This window comes from Lissotriton helveticus, chromosome 3_1 (genome assembly GCF_964261635.1).
Source record: "Lissotriton helveticus chromosome 3_1, aLisHel1.1, whole genome shotgun sequence".
NCBI lineage: Eukaryota > Metazoa > Chordata > Amphibia > Caudata > Salamandridae > Lissotriton > Lissotriton helveticus.
In genome coordinates this window covers 635,811,106-635,833,959 of record NC_136061.1, presented here as the reverse complement: position 1 = coordinate 635,833,959, position 22,854 = coordinate 635,811,106, and the positions used below count along the sequence as shown (strand labels likewise).

The 22,854-nt window shown below is 48.9% G+C and overlaps 1 protein-coding gene across 5 annotated transcripts in view; it reads left to right on the top strand.

The window, feature by feature from the left end:
* COL16A1 (collagen type XVI alpha 1 chain) overlaps positions 1 to 22,854 on the top strand; it is a 950,832-nt gene that overhangs the window by 592,874 nt on the left and 335,104 nt on the right. For all 5 annotated transcript variants that reach the window (XM_078680648.1, XM_078680645.1, XM_078680647.1 and 2 more), the window contains exons 32-33: positions 21,780 to 21,902; positions 22,754 to 22,807. In XM_078680648.1, the coding sequence (XP_078536774.1) occupies positions 21,780 to 21,902; positions 22,754 to 22,807 (177 nt within the window). The remainder of the gene's footprint in view (positions 1 to 21,779; positions 21,903 to 22,753; positions 22,808 to 22,854) is intronic.

Here is a 22,854-nt window from a genome sequence, read left to right as displayed (position 1 = left end):
CAGAGTGCAGAGTGGAGCTTCAGAGTGCAGATTCAGAGTGGAGCTTCAGAGTGCAGAGTGGAGCTTCAGAGTGGAGCTTCAGAGTGCAGAGTGGAGCTTCAGAGTGCAGAGTGGAGCTTCAGAGTGGAGCTTCAGAGTGCAGAGTGGAGCTTCAGAGTGCAGAGTGGAGCTTCAGAGTGCAGAGTGGAGCTTCAGAGTGGAGCTTCAGAGTGGAGCTTCAGAGTGGAGCTTCAGAGTGGAGCTTCAGAGTGGAGCATCAGAGTGGAGCATCAGAGTGGAGCTTCAGAGTGGAGCTTCAGAGTGGAGCTTCAGAGTGGAGCTTCAGAGTGGAGCTTCAGAGTGGAGCTTCAGAGTGGAGCTTCAGAGTGGAGCTTCAGAGTGGAGCTTCAGAGTGGAGCATCAGAGTGCAGAGTGGAGCTTCAGAGTGCAGAGTGGAGCTTCAGAGTGCAGATTCAGAGTGGAGCTTCAGAGTGCAGAGTGGAGCTTCAGAGTGCAGAGTGGAGCTTCAGAGTGCAGATTCAGAGTGGAGCTTCAGAGTGCAGAGTGGAGCTTCAGAGTGCAGAGTGGAGCTTCAGAGTGCAGATTCAGAGTGCAGAGTGGAGCTTCAGAGTGGAGCTTCAGAGTGGAGCTTCAGAGTGGAGCTTCAGAGTGGAGCTTCAGAGTGGAGCTTCAGAGTGCAGATTCAGAGTGGAGCTTCAGAGTGCAGAGTGGAGCTTCAGAGTGCAGATTCAGAGTGGAGCTTCAGAGTGCAGATTCAGAGTGGAGCTTCAGAGTGCAGATTCAGAGTGGAGCTTCAGAGTGCAGATTCAGAGTGGAGCTTCAGAGTGGAGCTTCAGAGTGGAGCTTCAGAGTGGAGCTTCAGAGTGGAGCTTCAGAGTGGAGCTTCAGAGTGGAGCTTCAGAGTGGAGCTTCAGAGTGGAGCTTCAGAGTGGAGCTTCAGAGTGGAGCTTCAGAGTGCAGAGTGGAGCTTCAGAGTGCAGATTCAGAGTGGAGCTTCAGAGTGCAGATTCAGAGTGGAGCTTCAGAGTGCAGATTCAGAGTGGAGCTTCAGAGTGCAGATTCAGAGTGGAGCTTCAGAGTGCAGATTCAGAGTGGAGCTTCAGAGTGCAGATTCAGAGTGGAGATTCAGAGTGCAGCTTCAGAGTGCAGAGTGGAGCTGCAGATTCAGAGTGGAGCTGCAGAGTGCAGATTCAGAGTGCAGAGTGGAGCTTCAGAGTGCAGATTCAGAGTGCAGAGTGGAGCTTCAGAGTGCAGATTCAGAGTGGAGCATCAGAGTGCAGATTCAGAGTGGAGCTTCAGAGTGCAGAGTGGAGCTTCAGAGTGCAGATTCAGAGTGGAGCTTCAGAGTGCAGAGTGGAGCTTCAGAGTGCAGATTCAGAGTGGAGCTTCAGAGTGCAGAGTGGAGCTTCAGAGTGCAGATTCAGAGTGGAGCTTCAGAGTGCAGAGTGGAGCTTCAGAGTGCAGATTCAGAGTGGAGCTTCAGAGTGCAGAGTGGAGCTTCAGAGTGCAGATTCAGAGTGGAGCTTCAGAGTGCAGAGTGGAGCTTCAGAGTGGAGCTTCAGAGTGCAGAGTGGAGCTTCAGAGTGCAGAGTGGAGCTTCAGAGTGGAGCTTCAGAGTGCAGAGTGGAGCTTCAGAGTGGAGCTTCAGAGTGGAGCTTCAGAGTGGAGCTTCAGAGTGGAGCTTCAGAGTGGAGCTTCAGAGTGGAGCTTCAGAGTGGAGCTTCAGAGTGGAGCTTCAGAGTGGAGCATCAGAGTGGAGCATCAGAGTGGAGCTTCAGAGTGGAGCTTCAGAGTGGAGCTTCAGAGTGGAGCTTCAGAGTGGAGCTTCAGAGTGCAGAGTGGAGCTTCAGAGTGCAGAGTGGAGCTTCAGAGTGCAGATTCAGAGTGGAGCTTCAGAGTGCAGAGTGGAGCTTCAGAGTGCAGATTCAGAGTGGAGCTTCAGAGTGCAGAGTGGAGCTTCAGAGTGCAGAGTGGAGCTTCAGAGTGCAGAGTGGAGCTTCAGAGTGCAGATTCAGAGTGGAGCTTCAGAGTGCAGAGTGGAGCTTCAGAGTGCAGAGTGGAGCTTCAGAGTGCAGAGTGGAGCTTCAGAGTGCAGAGTGGAGCTTCAGAGTGCAGAGTGGAGCTTCAGAGTGCAGAGTGGAGCTTCAGAGTGCAGAGTGGAGCTTCAGAGTGCAGAGTGGAGCTTCAGAGTGGAGCTTCAGAGTGGAGCTTCAGAGTGGAGCTTCAGAGTGGAGCTTCAGAGTGGAGCTTCAGAGTGGAGCTTCAGAGTGGAGCTTCAGAGTGGAGCTTCAGAGTGCAGCTTCAGAGTGCAGAGTGGAGCTTCAGAGTGGAGCTTCAGAGTGCAGAGTGGAGCTTCAGAGTGCAGAGTGGAGCTTCAGAGTGCAGAGTGGAGCTTCAGAGTGCAGAGTGGAGCTTCAGAGTGCAGCTTCAGAGTGCAGAGTGGAGCTTCAGAGTGGAGCTTCAGAGTGCAGAGTGGAGCTTCAGAGTGGAGCTTCAGAGTGCAGAGTGGAGCTTCAGAGTGGAGCTTCAGAGTGCAGAGTGGAGCTTCAGAGTGGAGCTTCAGAGTGCAGAGTGGAGCTTCAGAGTGCAGAGTGGAGCTTCAGAGTGGAGCTTCAGAGTGCAGAGTGGAGCTTCAGAGTGCAGAGTGGAGCTTCAGAGTGCAGAGTGGAGCTTCAGAGTGGAGCTTCAGAGTGGAGCTTCAGAGTGGAGCTTCAGAGTGGAGCTTCAGAGTGGAGCTTCAGAGTGGAGCTTCAGAGTGGAGCTTCAGAGTGGAGCTTCAGAGTGGAGCTTCAGAGTGGAGCTTCAGAGTGCAGAGTGGAGCTTCAGAGTGGAGCTTCAGAGTGCAGAGTGGAGCTTCAGAGTGGAGCTTCAGAGTGCAGAGTGGAGCTTCAGAGTGGAGCTTCAGAGTGCAGAGTGGAGCTTCAGAGTGGAGCTGCAGAGTGGAGCTGCAGAGTGGAGCTGCAGATTCAGAGTGGAGCTGCAGATTCAGAGTGGAGCTGCAGAGTGGAGCTGCAGAGTGGAGCTGCAGAGTGGAGCTGCAGAGTGGAGCTGCAGAGTGGAGCTTCAGAGTGGAGCTTCAGAGTGGAGCTTCAGAGTGGAGCTTCAGAGTGGAGCTTCAGAGTGGAGCTTCAGAGTGCAGAGTGGAGCTTCAGAGTGGAGCTTCAGAGTGCAGAGTGGAGCTTCAGAGTGCAGAGTGGAGCTTCAGAGTGGAGCTTCAGAGTGCAGAGTGGAGCTTCAGAGTGGAGCTTCAGAGTGCAGAGTGGAGCTTCAGAGTGGAGCTTCAGAGTGCAGAGTGGAGCTTCAGAGTGCAGAGTGGAGCTTCAGAGTGCAGAGTGGAGCTTCAGAGTGCAGCTTCAGAGTGCAGAGTGGAGCTTCAGAGTGGAGCTTCAGAGTGCAGAGTGGAGCTTCAGAGTGGAGCTTCAGAGTGCAGAGTGGAGCTTCAGAGTGGAGCTTCAGAGTGCAGAGTGGAGCTTCAGAGTGGAGCTTCAGAGTGCAGAGTGGAGCTTCAGAGTGGAGCTTCAGAGTGCAGAGTGGAGCTTCAGAGTGGAGCTTCAGAGTGCAGAGTGGAGCTTCAGAGTGGAGCTTCAGAGTGCAGAGTGGAGCTTCAGAGTGCAGAGTGGAGCTTCAGAGTGCAGAGTGGAGCTTCAGAGTGCAGAGTGGAGCTTCAGAGTGCAGAGTGGAGCTTCAGAGTGGAGCTTCAGAGTGGAGCTTCAGAGTGGAGCTTCAGAGTGGAGCTTCAGAGTGGAGCTTCAGAGTGGAGCTTCAGAGTGGAGCTTCAGAGTGGAGCTGCAGATTCAGAGTGGAGCTGCAGAGTGGAGCTGCAGAGTGGAGCTGCAGAGTGGAGCTGCAGAGTGGAGCTGCAGAGTGGAGCTGCAGAGTGGAGCTGCAGAGTGGAGCTTCAGAGTGGAGCTTCAGAGTGGAGCTTCAGAGTGGAGCTTCAGAGTGCAGAGTGGAGCTTCAGAGTGGAGCTTCAGAGTGCAGAGTGGAGCTTCAGAGTGGAGCTTCAGAGTGCAGAGTGGAGCTTCAGAGTGGAGCTTCAGAGTGCAGAGTGGAGCTTCAGAGTGGAGCTTCAGAGTGCAGAGTGGAGCTTCAGAGTGGAGCTTCAGAGTGCAGAGTGGAGCTTCAGAGTGGAGCTTCAGAGTGCAGAGTGGAGCTTCAGAGTGCAGAGTGGAGCTTCAGAGTGCAGAGTGGAGCTTCAGAGTGCAGAGTGGAGCTTCAGAGTGCAGAGTGGAGCTTCAGAGTGGAGCTTCAGAGTGGAGCTTCAGAGTGGAGCTTCAGAGTGGAGCTTCAGAGTGGAGCTTCAGAGTGCAGAGTGGAGCTTCAGAGTGGAGCTTCAGAGTGGAGCTTCAGAGTGCAGAGTGGAGCTTCAGAGTGCAGCTTCAGAGTGCAGAGTGGAGCTTCAGAGTGGAGCTTCAGAGTGGAGCTTCAGAGTGGAGCTTCAGAGTGTCAAGAGCAATGCCAATAGCTCTAACTTTAACAAAGGCAAAACCATTGCATTGTAAATGCTTGTTTACCTTGCACCTGAAGTCGTGAACCATCAGCATTCCCTCTGCTACTGCTCTCTTTCCATCAGACTAAACAGAGTCTTGCCACTCTCAGGTGAGAGCCTTTCCACTCCCAGATCTCAGCCTCAGCTTTGTCAACAAATGAGCTAGACCTTTTGTCTGGAAAGTGGATCAGTGTGGTTTAGAAAGTCTTCATAGGTAGATAAGCACCAGACATTAGTGGACCCTCCTACACCTCTCAGAAGCTGAATTCTTAAATAAGCTATAAAAAAGTTGGCCTGTGTGTAGGTGTTCATGTTTAGATGGGGTTGGTTGCTTCTGAACTGCAAGCCCTTCAGGTTGTAGCTTCTTGGCATTCTCAATAAAGCTGCAGCTCACCTCTGATCCCAGTGGTCCCTTGCAGAAATATCCTGATAAAGAAGTCCTATCTATATTCATGAAAATGGGAAAGGATGTAATTCTAGGGAAAGGGTGTTATTCTAGGTACTTCTATGTCTGCAAGAAGAGAGGCAGAAGGCTATATATGCCATATGTTAAACCCATGGTTCCTTAACAAGTTTCTGAAAAAAATGACAGTGGTCATATGCAATAGATTCAGCAAACCTTTGCCGAGTCACGACTGGATGCTGCGTTTCTACATACAGATGTATTCTTCTGTTCTTTAATGCACCAGAAAATACCTAATGTGTTGTGTGAAGGGAATATTTCCATATTGCAGTTCTTCCCTTCAGCCTCACCTCCGCCCTTGTGGTCTTTAAAGAAGTGATACCAGAACACACATTGATCTCTTTCCTTACTTTGCTGACGAGTTGATCAAAGTGAAGAGTTCCAAATAGCACAGATCATCGTTTACACACCCAAAGTTTGTTACACATGCTAGATTTCTCTGAATTATTTCAAATCATTACTTATTCCATCTCAGTGTATCCTGTTTGTGTGGGTGTTTCTGGACACGGGGTAAGATGTTCCCTCATCCAGCCCCCATTTCGAATACAGCCTTCAGTTTTAAGAATTCTATACCCTTCCCTACCCAGCAGCCTCTCTGGCTCCTTCCCTCCCTCTTGGAAAGCCTGCTGTTTGTCTCTCACTTCCCTCCTCCCTTCAAACTGCACGTTTCCCACTTGCCATCCCCATTTACTTCTCTTTACTTATCCCTTGCAATACCCCTTAGAGCCTTCCACCTCAACTTTGAAAGCACCAGAACAGACAAGCCACTTCCCATGCTCATACACTCATGCGCATGTGCGTGCACACACACTCTTTCCCTCTGGCTTAACTGGAGATCTAAAACTCACTCTGCCCTTCCACCTCTGGCTGACCTCCAGTATTACCCTTGTTAGTCCCATTCACCTCCATCTTTCCGCTATCCCCTCTTTCTCCAGCACCTGCTGTTTCAAACCCCCACCCCCGATGATACCTCTACCAGACTCTTACTGAGGGTGTATGTGTTCCTTCCGGGTATAGGACCCAAACAACAATGGCTGCCACTTATGGACTGGAAATAGAGGGTAGATGTACCCAAATAATGGTTCGGCGCAAATGACAATAGACTGCCAGTCAGCTCTCTTGTGCAAGGACCATACAGTCAAAATTACAAAGTCAGTTTTAGGAATGTTCTTAAGGACAGGAAAGTATCTGTGCAGGATTGCTGCAGAGTGCAACATGTGACATGCTTTATGACATCATCTGCGTGAGTTCATCTTCCTGGAAGCACGCAACGCCAACGCGCCAATGACGTAGGCGACATTTTAAATGGTGGCTTCTCTGGCGGTGTGGACGGCCTTGCTCTTGTACCACATAACGGATTTTTTCGGGAAGCCCGTAGGAGGCCCTCGCTGGCCTGTGAGCCTTTCCTTCCTGCATTGAGCCGCTCTGGATCAAACGCCCTTCTGCCCTCAGAGCCGGCCTGGGCTATGCAAGCCACAGTATACAAAATTCTCCCTGTACTCAAACTGACCCGTACACTACTGGGCCCGTAATCATAAGAATTGTGTTATTTCGATCGCTCTTAGGAGGTTGACTTTTGCAGCGACTTTCTGACGCATGTCACGACAGTGCTTGTTGTTTTACAGTATGCAAGAGAGAGGCTGTGTGATACTTTGCTTTGACATGCACATTGAGGTACACTCAGAGCTGAACCATGAAAGGTCATCTGTGTTGCTGTGTGGCACTCTGCGATGCTGGTGTGTGAGTCTGTGATATTGCATGTTTGCTACTGCCTGTAGGTGGACGGCACCCAGGGACTGCACTTCTGTGCTGGTAGAGTGATTGATCGGTGCTGTTGTGTTCTGTGTGTGCAGCACGCCGTCCATGTTCTGCTTGTATGACATATAGCTGCTTGGGAGAACAGTGACATTGATCTATGTAATTACGCACAGTGACTGCAAAATCAATTCTCAGTTACTACACTCTGGGGTGCGGTGTAGAAAATATGTGCTCCTGGACTCTGAGAGTACAATGCACTTTGTCTATGTTACTGTACTCTGGTGCATGTTATATATGATTTACGTAATTGTTTTCCCTTCAAGTTATGATGAGGGAGCGTGACAACTGAGAGTACCTGAGTGAACATGAAGTGCATTTCATGGTCCGACTGAGTTATGCTTGTTGCTGTGCTCTTTGTAGGGCCAGATGTACTAAGATTCAATTTGCGGTAAGCAGTTGCAAACTGCACAGTAATTTTTACGAATCAAATCAGATTTTGTGATCCGACCGATATACTTATAGATCAGTTCGCACAATAGGAAACCGCCGGGGGTCACAGAATGACCTGCCCAATTAATATTTTGTAGGCAGGTCACCATTTTACTATCCCCTGTAATTGGCTGTAATCCCTGGTATGGTGGCCTCCAAGGAACACCAGATCATCATCTCTGTGACTGCATTCCAAAACAGGATTTTTTTTTTAAGCAGCCCTTGTTTCCTAAATGAAACAGGGCATTTTAAGCTGGCTACCTACCCTCCCAAGGACGCCACCACAAATCATAAATGAAAAGGGCCCCAAAGGGGTTCCCCTCCCCCTTGCAAATCAGTTATCAACCTAACTTGGAAATTGGTAACTGATCAAAGATTGACATGGATACTTCTCACCACAGATTCCTCCCCTGTAGTGTACCCCCAAGGCGCCAGGCTGGATCTGGAAGTTTTCACAGTAGTGCGACTACACGCCGCTATGTGGTGCTGTGCTGTTCTGCATTGGTCTCGTTCTGTCCCGGAAATAACGGAGTAGAGCCACATATACGCTCCACACCGGCACGCCATCAGTTTGTTTCTTTCTGTGTCTACAAACACATGTCAGGATCTCCTTTCTCTTTTTTCATTGTTTGACAAGTTTTTCAAACTAATTCCAGGGGAAAGGGAATTATGCCCCCCACCCAAGGGTTGAAACCATTCAATGACTGTTGTAAACAAATGTCTGTGATGGACCCTGCAAGGTGTGCCTCTGGTGTTTGTGCTTGGGGTACAACTCTAACTCCTGTGAGGAATGTGCCCTCATGTACCCAAAGGCGATCCGGGACTGTAAAGGGAAGCAGTATGTCGCTGAACATCAAAAGAAGCAACTCCAGCTTTGAGTTGAGGGCTCAGACCTGTTTACGTTCCTGAGTAAGATCAAGTGACTCCAGTGTTGACTTCTATTCCAGTTCCAAGGCCTGTGCTGGTCCCTGCCCATCGACACTGGTCCGGATGGCACCAGAGGTGGATCCTATTCTGACCTGAGCCAAACCTTCCGTGAACCCAACCGAGGTCGTGCTCTGACTCCACTTTAGTGTGACTGGTTCTAGTACAATATGATTCATACAAAACCCTCCCTCTACCACTGAGATGTCAATGTTTTTTCAGTTCCAACTCTGACCAGAGTTTTTTGCTACTTGGAGCTGACATTGGAGATGATGGGGATGTGTCACCCTCACATTATGATGGGGATGTTTTACCCTCACATTATGATGATGAAAGTTTGTATATGTATTTACAAGAGACCACTGGGCGTGATACTTACCCTGAAAGAGGCCTACTATGAGAGAGTGTGGTAGTCATTAGGTGTGATGCTAAGCTCCTATATTTACATCTCTCTTGAGGTTAACACAACTGTGTTTATTGAAGTTCTTCAGCCTAGGCCTACCTGTTCTGAGTCCTCACTGCCATTCAATGAAGGCCTAACTTACACTCTTCTTAGCACTTGGACTAAACCTTATTCTTGCCCACCTGTGACCAGGCAGGTTGCCAGGTGTCAGAGACATCCACATGGAAATCTTGATTTTCTTACTCAACATCGTATTCCCAAAAGTTTGGTGGTCCAGGCTTCCAAAAGCAAGGGGAATTCTAATCCTGCCCCACAACCGCCTTACCCCAATAGGGAGTAGAAAAGGATAGAGGTATTTGGGAAACATTTGTTATCTTTGTCCAGTCTAGCCTTGAGGTTGGTCAGTGACAGTTAGCTACTGAGCCATAACACACTCACCCTCTGGGACAAGGTCAGCGAGTTCATGCCAGTGCTTCCAGAAGAGCTTTGGGCCTCCTTGGCACAAACTATTCAAGATGATCAGGATCCACCTAAATGTGTGATTCATGCTGATCTGATCACTACTGGCACTTACTTGGTCGTCCGTTGCCATGCTGGGATGAGATCCATAGGCTCCTCTGGAGATGTATAGGCATTTGATTGATCCCTCCTGATTCTGCTCTCATTCTTCTGTGGAACACTTCAAAGAAAGCTGGGTGACGACACACTTCTTGGGCCTTTCGACCCCTGCTAGAGAGTAACCTTATCAGTTTCGACCCTTCCAAAGCTACTCCAGAGGTTTGATGTATAGACAACTCCCAGCTCCACCACCCTGCTGCAGTCACCTCAGCCGTTTCGTGGCCAAAGTGGGGAATCAGGCCAACAATGTTCCGGTCTCCAGGGTCACTGATGTTCCCAGTCCCCCCTCCCTTTTGGCATCAGCCTCCAAGTCACTTTAGTTTGCCCTTAGCGGTGCACAACAACCATGTGGGAGGCAAGATATGGCATTTTCTGCATGACTGGTGGACTATCACATGTAACAGATGGGTCCACTAGATCGTTCAACAGGGCTATCCCATTTTGTTTCATTGCAACCCTTTGCTGAATCCAGCTACAGTAAAGCAGCTCTCAGAGGAGCACCTATCCATCCTACTGCAAGAGGTGTGAGCCCTATTGTTCAAGGGGTCTATCGAGAGTGTGCCGGCCTTGGAAATAGGTAGGAATTATTGCTCCCTCTATTTCTTCATACCAAAGTAGGACCCTGGCCTTCATCTTATTTTAAATCTTCACCCTCTGAAGGCTTTATTGCGAAAGGAAAATTTCAAAATGCTCCAACTGGCCCAGGCTCTGTCTGTCATGGATCCCGGCGACTGGAGGCTAGCCTTGGATCTGCAGAACGTGCACTTTCATGCGCCCATCCTGCAGTACAGCAGATGTTACCTGTGGTTCAAGGTCAGCCAAGAACATTTTCAGTTTGCTGTACTCTATTTTGGCCTTACCAGTGCCCCTTGGTGTTCACAAAATTGATGGCAGTGGTCACTACCCATCTTCAAAGATTGGGGATACCAGTTTTTCATTACCTTAAAGACGGGTTGTTAAAGGCAGGCTTGCTACAGTCATTGTTAATGAATGAGTCGCATCCACACCTGACACCTCCGTAAAGACTTCCTTTTATATAAGATTTTGTGGGAAAAGTGCAGTTCAGGGCCTTTCCCCGCCTCAACCAGCCTGGGGCATTCAGGGTATTATCCCAGTGTTTCAGCCTTGGTTCTGATCCCCAATGAGAGCACCTCTGAGACTTCTTGGCTTGTTGACCTCGAGCATCCTGCTTGGCCCATAGCATATGCTGGCTCTGCAGTGGGCCCAGCAGCACAGGAACCTGACAGACATCATCCAGTTTTTGGAGGAGATCGCACAAGATCTGCATAGTCTGACGAGCTCTAGCTCTGCTCTAGCGTAGTCTGACCAGCAGTAGACACCTCTCCCTTTCCCATCCGGAGCTGGCTGTAGGGGCGGATTCTTCACTGCTGTACTGAGGAGGCTATCAGGGAGAGCTAGAGATCAGAGAGATCTGGTCTCTGCCAGAAACCCAACGCCACATAAATCTGTTGGATCTATCCCCCACTGTCAAGAATATGCAGTATCAAGACTTCTGCTCATTGGAGGGCCAAAGAACACTTTCTCTAGGAAGCACATCCAGGCTAGAGAGAAGCATGGGACTCTGCTACACCTTTCCCTCTTGTACACCTTTCCATCTCTGCCTCTAATGCCCCACGTTATGAAGAAGATCAGAAATGACTGATCCTAAGTCATCTTGGTGGCTCCATATTGGGCCAGGAGAGTGTGGTACCCAGTACAATTAGTCTACCTCTTTGGGAGGATCTTCTGTTGTAACAGCAGAGCAAGGCTCTGCAACCAAACTTACACAATCTACACCTCCCTGTATGGAAATTGAATGACGTAAACCAGCTGCATTCGATCTACCACTGGAGGCAGTGGATGTCATCCTATCTGCCAGTTGCCTGTGAAAGAAGACTATTTAAGTCCGGTGTTAGGACACATTTGTAGCATTGTGTGAATTTCTCAAGACAGACTCTTTACAAGCCAGATTGCTGCTTGTTTTATTGTTTGTTCTTTGACCGAGCAAGGCCTTGCAGTGGGCACTGTTAAAGGTAATTTGTCAGCCGCTTTGGCTTTTTTTCTTTTGCCCAACCAGGTGTCCTTGTTTAAGTCAACTTTTGGGATGATGTTTATCAAATGATTGACACATATGTTTTCTTCCAAATCGTTTGTGATGCCGTGGTGGGATCTTATTTTGCTCCTCACATTCCTCAAGGGCCTCCTCTTTGAGCCATGCACAGCTGCTCATTGTTTTTCTGGTTCTCAAAACTGTCTTCCTTCCTGTGGTCGCTTCACCTTTTCATGTGAGCGAGCACCAGGATCTTCAGTTCAACCAACCTCCACCACCTTTTCCCTAGACAAACTGGTCTTGAGGACCAGGTTGTCCTTTTTGACAAAAGTCATAACTCCCTTTCATGCTGGCAATCCATCACCCTCACAACATTCTTTGTCCTGTCTCTCTAATCGAAAGAGGAGTAGAGAGACTCCATTGACTGGAAGACAAAAGTTCCTTAAGCTTTTAGATCAATTGCATCAATGACCTTTGGATGGACGATCAGCTTTTTGTGGGGTTTTGGGGGCACAGAAAGGTAAGGTGGTGCAGACACAGACTTTGTCAAGGTGGATAGTCCTTTGCATTAAGATTTAGTATGCACTGGCCACGAAGCAGCCTCTGGAAGGACTGCAGGTTTATTTCACCAGGGCGGCCAAGGTTGCCCTTACTGGGCTGGTATTTGCAGTGCCTTTTATTGACATTTAAAAGGCTGTGACATGAGGGTCAGTGTGAGAAAGTGCCATCTTTCTTGCCTTGGTATGCCCTCACTTTTTTTAACTGCTGGTGTACTTTGACTGAGTGTGTCCTGGGTCCCTGCCAATCAGGTACCTAGGGCCTGTGTTCCTTCCCTTCAAAGAAAAGCTATGCTGAAACAAAATACCCAATTGGCATCTCTGGCCCCTGTCAGCCCCTAGTAAATAGTACCCTAGGTACCCAGGGCCTGGGGACCAGAGAAGACCCCTGAGGGCTGCAGCACTTATTGTGCCACCCTCAGGGGCCCTGTACCCTGGCTCCCACGCACTGCCTTTGCGGGCTGAGTACCTAAGTACAGAACTAAAGCAAGAGTCGACATGGCACACATCCCTGTGTGCCATGCCCACAGAACCCACTGCCGTGGCATACTTCACTCACCCCTCTAGCTGGGTGCCCTATGCCAGAGGTGAGGGCCCAGGTGCGTGAGCCCTGTGCCCCTACAGTACCCAGGGCCATTCCTGGGCACTGTAAGTGCAGTGTTGCCATTTAAGAGTATACGGTGCTGGGAGGTTGTCATTCACGAACTCCACAGCACCGTCATGGCTTCACTGTAGACTGACAAGCTTGGTACCAAACTTCTCAGCACATTAAACCCGCACTGATGCCAGTGTGGGATTTAATGAAACATGCACGAGAGGGAATCTTAGAGATGCCCTCCAAAAACCCGAACCTACAATCCACGTCTGGGGTGAGTGGCTGCAGAGGCTGCCACCCAGCAGACATGTTGCTGGACCCCTGGGCGGAGAGCCCCCGCTCTCCTGGGTCTGCAACAAAGCACATCCTGGGCGAGGTGCTATGTCTCCTCCCCCAGGATGGACAGGGGGAAGCTTCAAAGGCATACAACCTCTGAGAGCTTCCCCAGATCATTTGCTGTACCCAGCAACCAGCTCCCCACCAGTCCTACCCCCACTCTGGCGGGAAGACTGGCGGGAAAAACCACGTCAGGAATGGGGTGTGCCAACCTGTGCCAACTCCACCCCTCAGGTGGAGGAGGCGAGATGAAGCACGACCCCGGGCTCCGGCCATCTTGCAGATGGGGAGTCCTGCCCAATCCCAGCTAGGCTCCTGCCCCCCTCCGACAGGAGAAGAGCAGGCTAGGGGGTGTACTCACGCCAGGACAGGGACCCATTGGTCCCTGCCCTTGCCCTACCTGTAACGCCCCTAAATTTAGTAATTAGGGGCTCCCTGAACCTTCCTTCCTCAGATTCCAATATCAAAAAAGAAGAAAGAAGATCAAGAAGAAGAAGACGACCCGCCGCGCAGCTGCTAACAACAACTGACTTGGCCCCAGCCCTACCGGCTTGTTGATCCTGGAACCTGCTCCTGCATAAACCGGGCGACCTCCGCGGACAGCAACCTTGGGACACCCAGAGGACCTGCCTGCCTTGACCCTGTCGACGATTGGGACTCCCATCAGCAGAGGCTCTGCTGCAACAACCCACCTGGTGCCCACCAAGAAGCTCCGGACCAGCTCACTCTGCATCAGCCGAGCCCGGGCCGGGCCAACCCGAACCAAGACCACGAGGACGTCCCCCCGGTGACTGGGACCCGAAGTCCAGTGCCCAAAGACCCTCCGCGATGAACCAGCCGACGCCTGCAACTCAGAACCAGGGGCCACCCCAACCGCGACCAGCCGAGGGTAAGCTTTTCCGACACTCAAAGACACCACTGCACCCGGCCCCCTACAGCCCCCTGTGCCTCCCTTTGGGGTACCTACCTGTCCTCCGCCTGCAGCCTTTGTTCCTTTTTCAAGATCCTCATTGGATAACATTGAGCGCCCGACAGCTCAAAAGCACCCTGCATCCAGCCGTCCGAGTGACGCTGGCTATGACCTCTTTGCCCTATCCTACTTCCCCCCTTGCCCAGAGCAAGTGACCAGGAGCCCAGCTCCCAGAGCCGCGTGGCCTGCTCACCAGCAGCCACCAACCAAAGGTCCCCTTTCCCTCATTGAATAACATTGGACCTACCTACCTCTGCACCCGGCCGCCCCTGCGCGCTGGGACTAAACCAACTGTACTCACCTGACCCTGGGGGACCCCTGAGTCTATGCCCAGAACCCTAACTTCACCAACCAATTACTCACCTGGAAACCGGTAATCCACTTACCTGCCATTGGATAACATTGACCCATTTTTGACTCGAAAATGTTCTGTGTGAAGTTTTGAAAACTGAAAATATTCCTATAAAATCAGCCAAAGTCCGAATTCTAAAATACTCACCTGTGATCAGGAGAGAAGCCAGTACTGTACCTTTCAGCCCAGTACTGAACCACAACAGTAATCCTTAGCGGGTTAACTAGTAACCTGCATTTTCTCCATAGGAACCCATTGTCTACTTTTGAAAACTGTAAATATTCTTTAAAAATCGTACAAAATACTGAAACGCAATTACCTGCCTGTTTTGAGTTAAGCCCCCAGTGCTGGCCCTAGGAGACTAGTTCTGGGTTACAAAAGTAACACAATCGTACTTTACCTGTAACCTGCATTTCCTCCCATTAAATAACATTGTGAACTTTTAAAACAGTTTTATATTCAGGAAAAATCATCACTGTGACTAAAACGTTTTTGCTAATCTGGTTTCAGCTTAGACCCCAGGACTGAATCCAAGATCTAGCCCTGGGACTACCAAAGTAATCCCTAAAGTAATCAACTGTACTTTCCTATGAAAACCCATTGAGCTCAATGCTAGAGTGTGTTTTAGAACTGTATTGCTTATTAGCTAACCTGTGATTAATGTGTATACAAACTTATTGCTCCTCTGCAAAGTATTTACATGAGAATACTCGTAATGTGAAAAGTATATTTTTGTAACTGTTGGTTCTAAAAATAAAACAACCATATCTCTGGATATACAAACAATTGGCCTGGAGGTCAGTCCTTGAGTGTGTGAAACCTTTTTCTGACTGAGTGTGTACATCAAATGCTTTACACTGTCCTCTGGTACTGCCTTACTGCTCAACCAAGCTACTACTTTGGAGAGTAAGGTCAGTTCTGACTTTAACTTCTGTTATACCTCTGGGGTTGGTGGACTCTATACACACTGTACTTCCTGCTAGTCCAGTATATATAGAGCCACTTTCTCACATTGGTGGATCAGCGGTGGGATACAAACTTGCATTTGTTGGACTACTTGGTTACCATCTGATCACACGACAGAACTCAAATTACCTTTAGAATTCTGAAATTGGTCTTTTCCAAAAATACTAAACCTCTGGTAGGGCCTTGCTTAAGTCCCATTAGAAGTTCTGAAAAATAAAAGTCACTACAAGCTAGGGTAGAGGGTTAGAACTATCAGGTTATAATGACTCAAAGGGCCCCAGCTGTTAGTGAAGATAACACAGACCTGGTGGAGGAGCTCGACCTCACACCTTACTTGCACTTGGACTTCAAGGAATTGAGGGCCCCATGCAAAGCTAAACAAATAACTGTAGGTCTGCATCCAACCAAACAAGGGATCCAGGAGCTCCTGGCTGAGTATGCAAAAGACCACCCCTCTGAGCAGGATGACACACACACAGAGGAAGAAGTGAGGGAAGAGGGGGAGGATAATGGCCCCCCTCCTTAGGGAAGAAGGGGTCCCTGTACCCTTGATTCCAATAGTCAACCTTTGGGAGCCTAGGAACCACACAGGTGGACTGGGCCCCAGATTACCCATTGGGTGAAACCTCAGTGCAGAGGACGACTTTATAGCAAAGTTGGCCAAGAGATTAGACCTAGAGACCAGGCTCCTGGCTCTAGAAAAAGAAAGAAAAGAGATGGGCCTAACCCCCATCTCCGGTGGCAGCAATACCAATAACAAGGACAGAGAGCAATCTTATGATCCTAAAATCCCCAAAGGGATTGTCCCTAAATTTGAGGAATGTGAGCAAGACGCATGGTCCTATGACCTCACGAAGAAGACTCTGATTGAGAGATTTGGACTCACTACTGAGGAGTACAGAATTAGGTTCAGGGGGGCTCACAAAACCCAGACCCAATCCTGGATAGATTTTGTAGACTACTCAGTAAAGACCCTGGATGGTTGGTTAACTGGACACAATGTGCATGACTTTACTGGATTGTATAATTTGTTTATGAAGGAACACATTTTGAGTAATTGCACAAATGAAAAGTTCCATCAGCATTTGGTAGACCTAGGTCTAATTTCTCCCCAGGAATTGGGAAAGAAGGCAGACCACTGGGTCAAGACTAGAGTGACAAGGACAGCCAGTGGGGGTGACCAAAAGAAAGTGGTCACAAACCCCCCCTCCCAGGGGAAAGGTGGTGAGAATCCCCCAGATAAATAGTCTGAGTCTTCCAAAGGGCCCCAAAAACCTGTTCAGGGGTGTGGGTCCCAATCTACTCCCTATGTTCCTCAGCCCTATAGGGGAAGAAAATTTGATCCTAACAAGGCCTATTGTAACAACTGTAAGAAGTTGGGACATTTAACTGTAGACAAGAACTTCCCCTACAACAAAGCCCCTAAGGCACCCATTCCAGCTACTCCAGGGACAGTAAATCTACAGATGGGATCAGAGGAGTACCCAGAGCAAATCTGGGAATACACTCAAGCTAGTCTAGTCTGCTTGGGGAATATGGAGGTTGCCAGTGTGGCTAGGTGGCCAACCAACTGTAACAAATATATGCAATACTCCTCCATACATGGAACAAGAGAAGATGCCCTGAGGGATACAGGTGCCAGCATCACTATGGTAAGGGAAAAGCTGGTTTCCCCAGAGCAATACCTGGTTGGGAAAACTTACCCAGTCACCAATGCTGACAGCATTACCACCCAACGCCCCCTAGCTATGGTAACATTAGGATGGGGGAGGTTACTGGCCTGAAACTTGTAGTGGTGTAACCACAATTGCCAGCTGACTGTCTGCTTGGAAATGACCTGGAGACCTCAGCCTGGGCTGAAGTTGAGCAAGTAACCCATGCAGCCACGCTGGGTATCCCTAGACTGGTGTGTGTCCAAACCAGAGCACAGAGCAAAAAGAAGGGTGAACAAGTGGGTTTGGAGCCTGAAAGTATGGCCCAACCAACCAAGAGAAAAAGTAAGGAGACTGGGGAACCAGCTTCTACACAGCCAGCCTCCCAGGACCCCTCTCCTCAGGGAGAGGACTTGGAAACCCTAGAGGGAACTGAGCCTATGGAGCTTGAGCCTTACCAGGCTGGTCTCCTGGGCCCAGGGGGACCCACTAGGGAAGAGCTCTGCCAGGGCCCGCGAAACTACCCCACTCTTGAAAGCCTGAGGCAGCAAGCAGCTGCAGAAGCAAAGGGAGATGCCAGTGGTACCAACAGAACTTATTGGGAAGAGGGATTACTGTATGCTGAGGCAAGAAACCCCAATCCTGGAGCTACCAGGAGAGTGGTAGTACCACAGAAGTACAGGGAGTTCCTCCTAACTTTGGCTCATGACATCCCCCTAGCTGGACACCTGGGGCAAACCAAATCTTGGGAAAGGTTGGTTAGCCACTTTTACTGGCCCCCGATTAACCAAAAAGTGAAGGAGTTTGTGAGCTCCTGTGCTACCTGTCAGGCCAGTGAAAAGACAGGTGGCAAGCCAAAGGCCTCCCTGATACCACTGCCAGTGGTGGGGGTGCCCTTTGAAAGGGTAGGTGTGGACATTGTGGGTCCACTAGAACCTCCCACAGCCTCAGGGAACAAATTCATTCTAGTAGTAGTGGATCATGCCATGCTATTAGGTACCCTGAGGCAATTCCCCGTAGGGTGACTACAGCTCCTGCAGTAGCCAAGGCCCTCCTTGGTGTCTTCACCAGCGTAGGGTTTCCTAAGGAGGTGGTTTCAGACAGAGGTACCAACTTCATATCTGCTTACCTGAAACACATGTGGAAGGAGTGTGGGGTGCAGTACAAGTTCAATACCCCATACCACCCACAAACCAATGGTCTTGTAGAAAGGTTCAACAAGACATTGAAAGGTATGATCATGGGGCTCCCTGAAAAACTCAAAAGGAGATGGGATGTCCTGTCGCCATGCCTGCTTTTGGCTTATAGGGAAGTGCCACCGAAGGGAGTGGGGTTTTCACCCTTTGAACTTCTGTTTGGTCATCCTGTAATGGGACCACTTTGTCTTGTGAAGGAGGGTTGGGAGAGGCCTCTCCAAGAACCCAAACAGGACATTGTGGACTATGTGCTTGGCCTAAGGTCCAGAATGGCCGAGTACATGGATAAGGCATCCAAAAATCTTGAGGCCAGCCAGGAGCTGCAGAAGCACTGGTATGACCAAAAAGCTGCCATGGTTGAATTTCAACCTGGGCAACAGGTGTGGGTTTTGGAGCCAGTGGCACCAAGGGCTCTCCAAGACAGATGGAGTGGCCCTTACCCTATCCTGGAGAAAAAGATCGAGGTCACTCACTTAGTGGATCTGGGCACCAGCAGGACTCCCAAAAGGGTTATCCATGTGAACCGCCTCAAGCTCTACCATGACAGGGCTGACCTCACCATGCTGATGGTGACTGATGAGGAACAGGAAGCAGAGAGTTAACCTCTCCCTGATCTCCTCTCTACCAGCCCAAAAGATGGGTCAGTGGATGGAGTCGTCTTTTCAGACATCCTCGCCCCCCCCAACAGCGGGCTGACTGCAAGCAGGTCTTGCAGCAGTTTGCTAGCATCTTTTCCTTGACCCCTGGTCTGACCAGCTAGTGTACCTATGACGTGGACACTGGTGACAGTAACCATGTCAAAAACAAAATCTATCGACATTCAGACCAAGTCAAGGAAAGCTTTAAATCTGAAGTCAGCAAGATGCTGGAGCTAGGGGTGATTGAACCCTCTGAGAGCCCCTGGGCCAGCCCAGTGGTTCTAGTCCCCAAACCTCATCAACAGGGTGGAAAGAGAGAGATGAGGTTCTGTGTGGACTATAGAGGGCTCAACTCTGTCACCAAGACAGATGCTCACCCCATTCAAAGAGCAGATGAGTTGATAGACAAACTAGGGGCAGCCGACCAGGAATCTCCGGACCAGCCCACTCTGCACCAGCCGAGCCCGGGCCTGGCCAACCAGAATCAAGACCAAGACCACGAGGACGTCCCCCCGGTGACTGGGACCCGAAATCCAGTGCCCAAAGACCCTCCTCGACGAACCAGCCCACGCCTGCAAACTCAGAACCAGGGGCCACCCCAACCGCGACCAGCCGAGGGTAAGCTTTTCCGACACCCAAAGACACCCCTGCACCCGGCGCCCTACAGACCCCTGTGCCTCCCTTTGGGGTATCTACCTGTGCTCCAACATCCCAACTTACCTCTTGAAGTGCTGGTTGCCCCTGGAGAGTCACCATCACCGAGCCTGCAGCCTTTGTTCCTTTTTCAAGATCCTTATTGGATACCATTGAGCGCCCGACGGCTCAAAAGCACCCTGCATCCAGCTGCCAGAGTGCCGCTGGCTATGACCTCTTTGCCCTATCCTACTTCCCCCCTTGCCCAGAGCAAGTGACCAGGAGCCCAGCTCCCAGAGCCGTGTGGCCTGCTCGCCAGCAGCCACCAACCAAAGGCCCCCTTTCCCTCATTGAATAACATTGGGCCTACCTACCTCTGCACCCGGCCGCCCCTGCACCGCTGGGACTGAACCAACTGTACTCACCTGACCCTGGGGGACCCCTGAGTCTCTGCCCAGAACCCTAACTTCACCAACCAAGTACTCACATGGAAACCGGTAATCCACTTACCTGTCATTGGATAACATTGACCCATTTTTGACTCGAAAATTTTCTAAGTGTGAAGTTTTGAAAACTGAAAATATTCCTATAAAAACAGCCAAAGTACAAATTCGAAAATACTCACCTGTGATCAGGAGAGAAGCCAGTACTGTACCTTTGAGCCCAGTACTGAACCACAACAGTAATCACTAGCGGGTTTACTAGTAACCTGCATTTTCTCCATAGGAACCCATTGTCTGCTTTTCTATGAAAATTCTTTTAAGTGTCTACTTTTGAAAACTGTAAATATTCTTTAAAAATCGTACGAAATACTGAAGCGCAATTACCTGCCTGTTTTTAGTTAAGCCCCCAGTGCTGGCCCTAGGAGACTAGTTCTGGGTTACAAAAGTAACGCGATCGTACTTTACCTGTAACCTGAATTTCCTCCCATTGAATAACATTGTTAGAATCACTTCGAAAAGTTTCTAAGTGTGAACTTTTAAAACCGCTTTATATTCAGGAAAAATCATCACTGTGACTTAAACGTTTTTGCTAATCTGGTTTCAGCTTAGACCCCAGGACTGAATCCAAGATCTAGTCCTGGGACTACCAAAGTAATCCCTAAAATAATCAACTGTACTTTCCTATGAAACCCCATTAAGCTCAATGCTAGAGTGTGTTTTAGAACTGTATTGCTTATTAGCTAACCTGTGATTAATGTGTATACAAACTTATTGCTCCTCTGCAAAGTATTTACATGAGAGTACTCGTAATGTGAAAAGTAAATTTTTATAACTGTTGGTTCTAAAAATAAAACAACCATATCTCTGGATATACAAACAATTGGCCTGGAGTTCAGTCCTTGAGTGTGTGAAACCTTTTGCTGACTGAGTGTGTACATCAAATACTTTACACTGTCCTCTGGTACTGCCTTACTGCTCGACCAAGCTACTACTTTGGAGAGCAATGTCAGTTCCTCTGTTATACCTCTGGGGTTGGTGGACTCTATACACACTGTACTTCCTTCTAGTCCAGTATATTATAGAGCCACTTTCTCACAGTCAGTGTATATGTTAATGAAACACTATTAGCTTGGTCCAACTGAAAAGGTATTTCACTGATTCGGTCCTGCGGGACTTTTTGGTCTGAACCCACTCGAGAGACCCTTCGTCTTGGGGAAGTACTGCTTTGGTAGATATTTGACAGGTGAGGAATCTGCAGTTTGAAGTAACCATTAGAAGAACAAGTTACTTAATGTGCAGGGCTGCTGCGTATATGCGGCACTACTCTGTCAATTCCGGGGCAGAACATGACGAACATGGAGCTGCACTGTGCCACCTAGCGCCGTGCAGGAGACTGCAATAAAATGTCTGGATCCAGTCTGACACTGGGCAAATATTCTACCTGTGAGAAATCTGAAGTTAGGTAGAGTATCCACCAGAAAGAGTAATACTGAACGTAAGTAACTTGTTTTTTGTGACCAGAGTTGTGTTTGCAAACTGTTGATACGTATCATAACGAATCGCAGTTTGAAAGGAATGCCCCTTTCATGCCCCTTCCACATTGTTATTCCTTAGGGGTCGCTAACAGTATGTTGCAATTCTGAAAAACATTTCCAAATCACTAAATAGGGTATTACATAGGAAAAAGGGATTTTTAAAATCAAAGAGTTTGCAAAACCTCTTAGTGCATTTGACCCCACAGGTTGTATATATAGGCTGCTTTTCTCCATTCCACGGGTATGGTGAGTAATCTATAGTATTCTGTTTGTATACTGTGTTAAATGTGTTGTTACTCTTGTCTTAGTACAACACAAATAGCCAGTGTTGTACAGGGTGAAGGAATCCCTTTTACCAATTTTTTTGTCAGCTCAAAGACTTAGTCATATATCCTGTATGCATCAATAGTTTCTTTCCATCCAGCATTCTTATGCTCCACTCTGGCTCATCCAGACTTCATTCACTTTCTCAAAGAGTTCCTTTCTTCTATTACCGCTGACAGTATTATTGGCTACATGCAGTTCTGCTAATTGACATCAGAACAACAGTGTAACCCGCACTGTGTTTCTCTTATTTTGCTGTTTTATTTTCACAACCTTATTTCTTTTAAGAAATACTGAACATGATGTTTATATGAAGTTGAGCGTCTCGCATTCTATGATTCTGACGCCATTTCAATTCAGTGACACAGCTCTTCTCTCATTACAACAGGGTGATTCTTGTGATGTTTGCCCAACTACACTGGAGGGCATAACAGATGTCATCGGGATACCAGGGAAACCTGGAGCTAAAGGCGACCAGGGCCTTCCTGGCATTGGACAACCCGGAAAGCCAGTAGGTTTTGCATGTTTTATTATTACAAAACCTTTACTTATTGGCACCCTGGGTAATATAGGACTGTGCCACTCCCAGGCCTTTGGGGTCTCACTGGTAGATTCTTTATCATCTCATAAATAGATGTCTGCTGTACTTTGGACATTGCCTAAACTTGACACTCCCATTCCAATTGAGATCCACCTCCAGTTTGAAGCCTCGAGACAGCCCTGCACCTTGGGATATCCTTGATAATGCCAGACCGTGGGTCCTAGTGAGCAGTGCTTACCTTTGTGTCTCAAAACGTTTAGGGGCATATTTACAAGCCCCTATTGCCACAGGAACGTCACTTTGAACGGCGTTACTGTGGCAATAGGGGCTTCTCCTTATTCACTTAACGTGGCTTTATGCCGCCTTATAATTAAGTCTCCCTTTCACACTATACTTAGCATTAATGGGTGTTGCGGTGGGCATTCTGCCACAACACCCATTGATTTTGCCGCTGCCCACTATTTACAAGTGTAGAGTAAACATGGGGCAGCGCCAAAATTAACCCCAGTAAAAGCCTGGACTTAAACTGGCGAAACAAGGAAAAATGCTTTATATTTCCTCGTTTTTGCTGTTTCTGTGTGTGCTGCACTGACCCTATGACTCACGGAACAACACAGATATGTTCCAGAATGAAGTGATGGTACCAGAGTACCCTGGACAGGTACTGTGTGTAGTACTCTACAGTCACTGGGATGCACGGGGTAGTGAGCGAAAGTAAGGCTCACAAGCTACTATGTAAGACTCACAAGGCACTATGTCACCCCTCAGAGCAACTGGGGCCCCCAGAACATTGATCATTCTAACTCCTTTGACTTTTTCAGGGTCAGCCAGGTCTTCCCGGTAGCCAAGGGCCCCCAGGAATCAAGGGGACACAAGTGAGTATTTCATTTTCAATGTGCTCAGTATTTCACATAGTGTACTG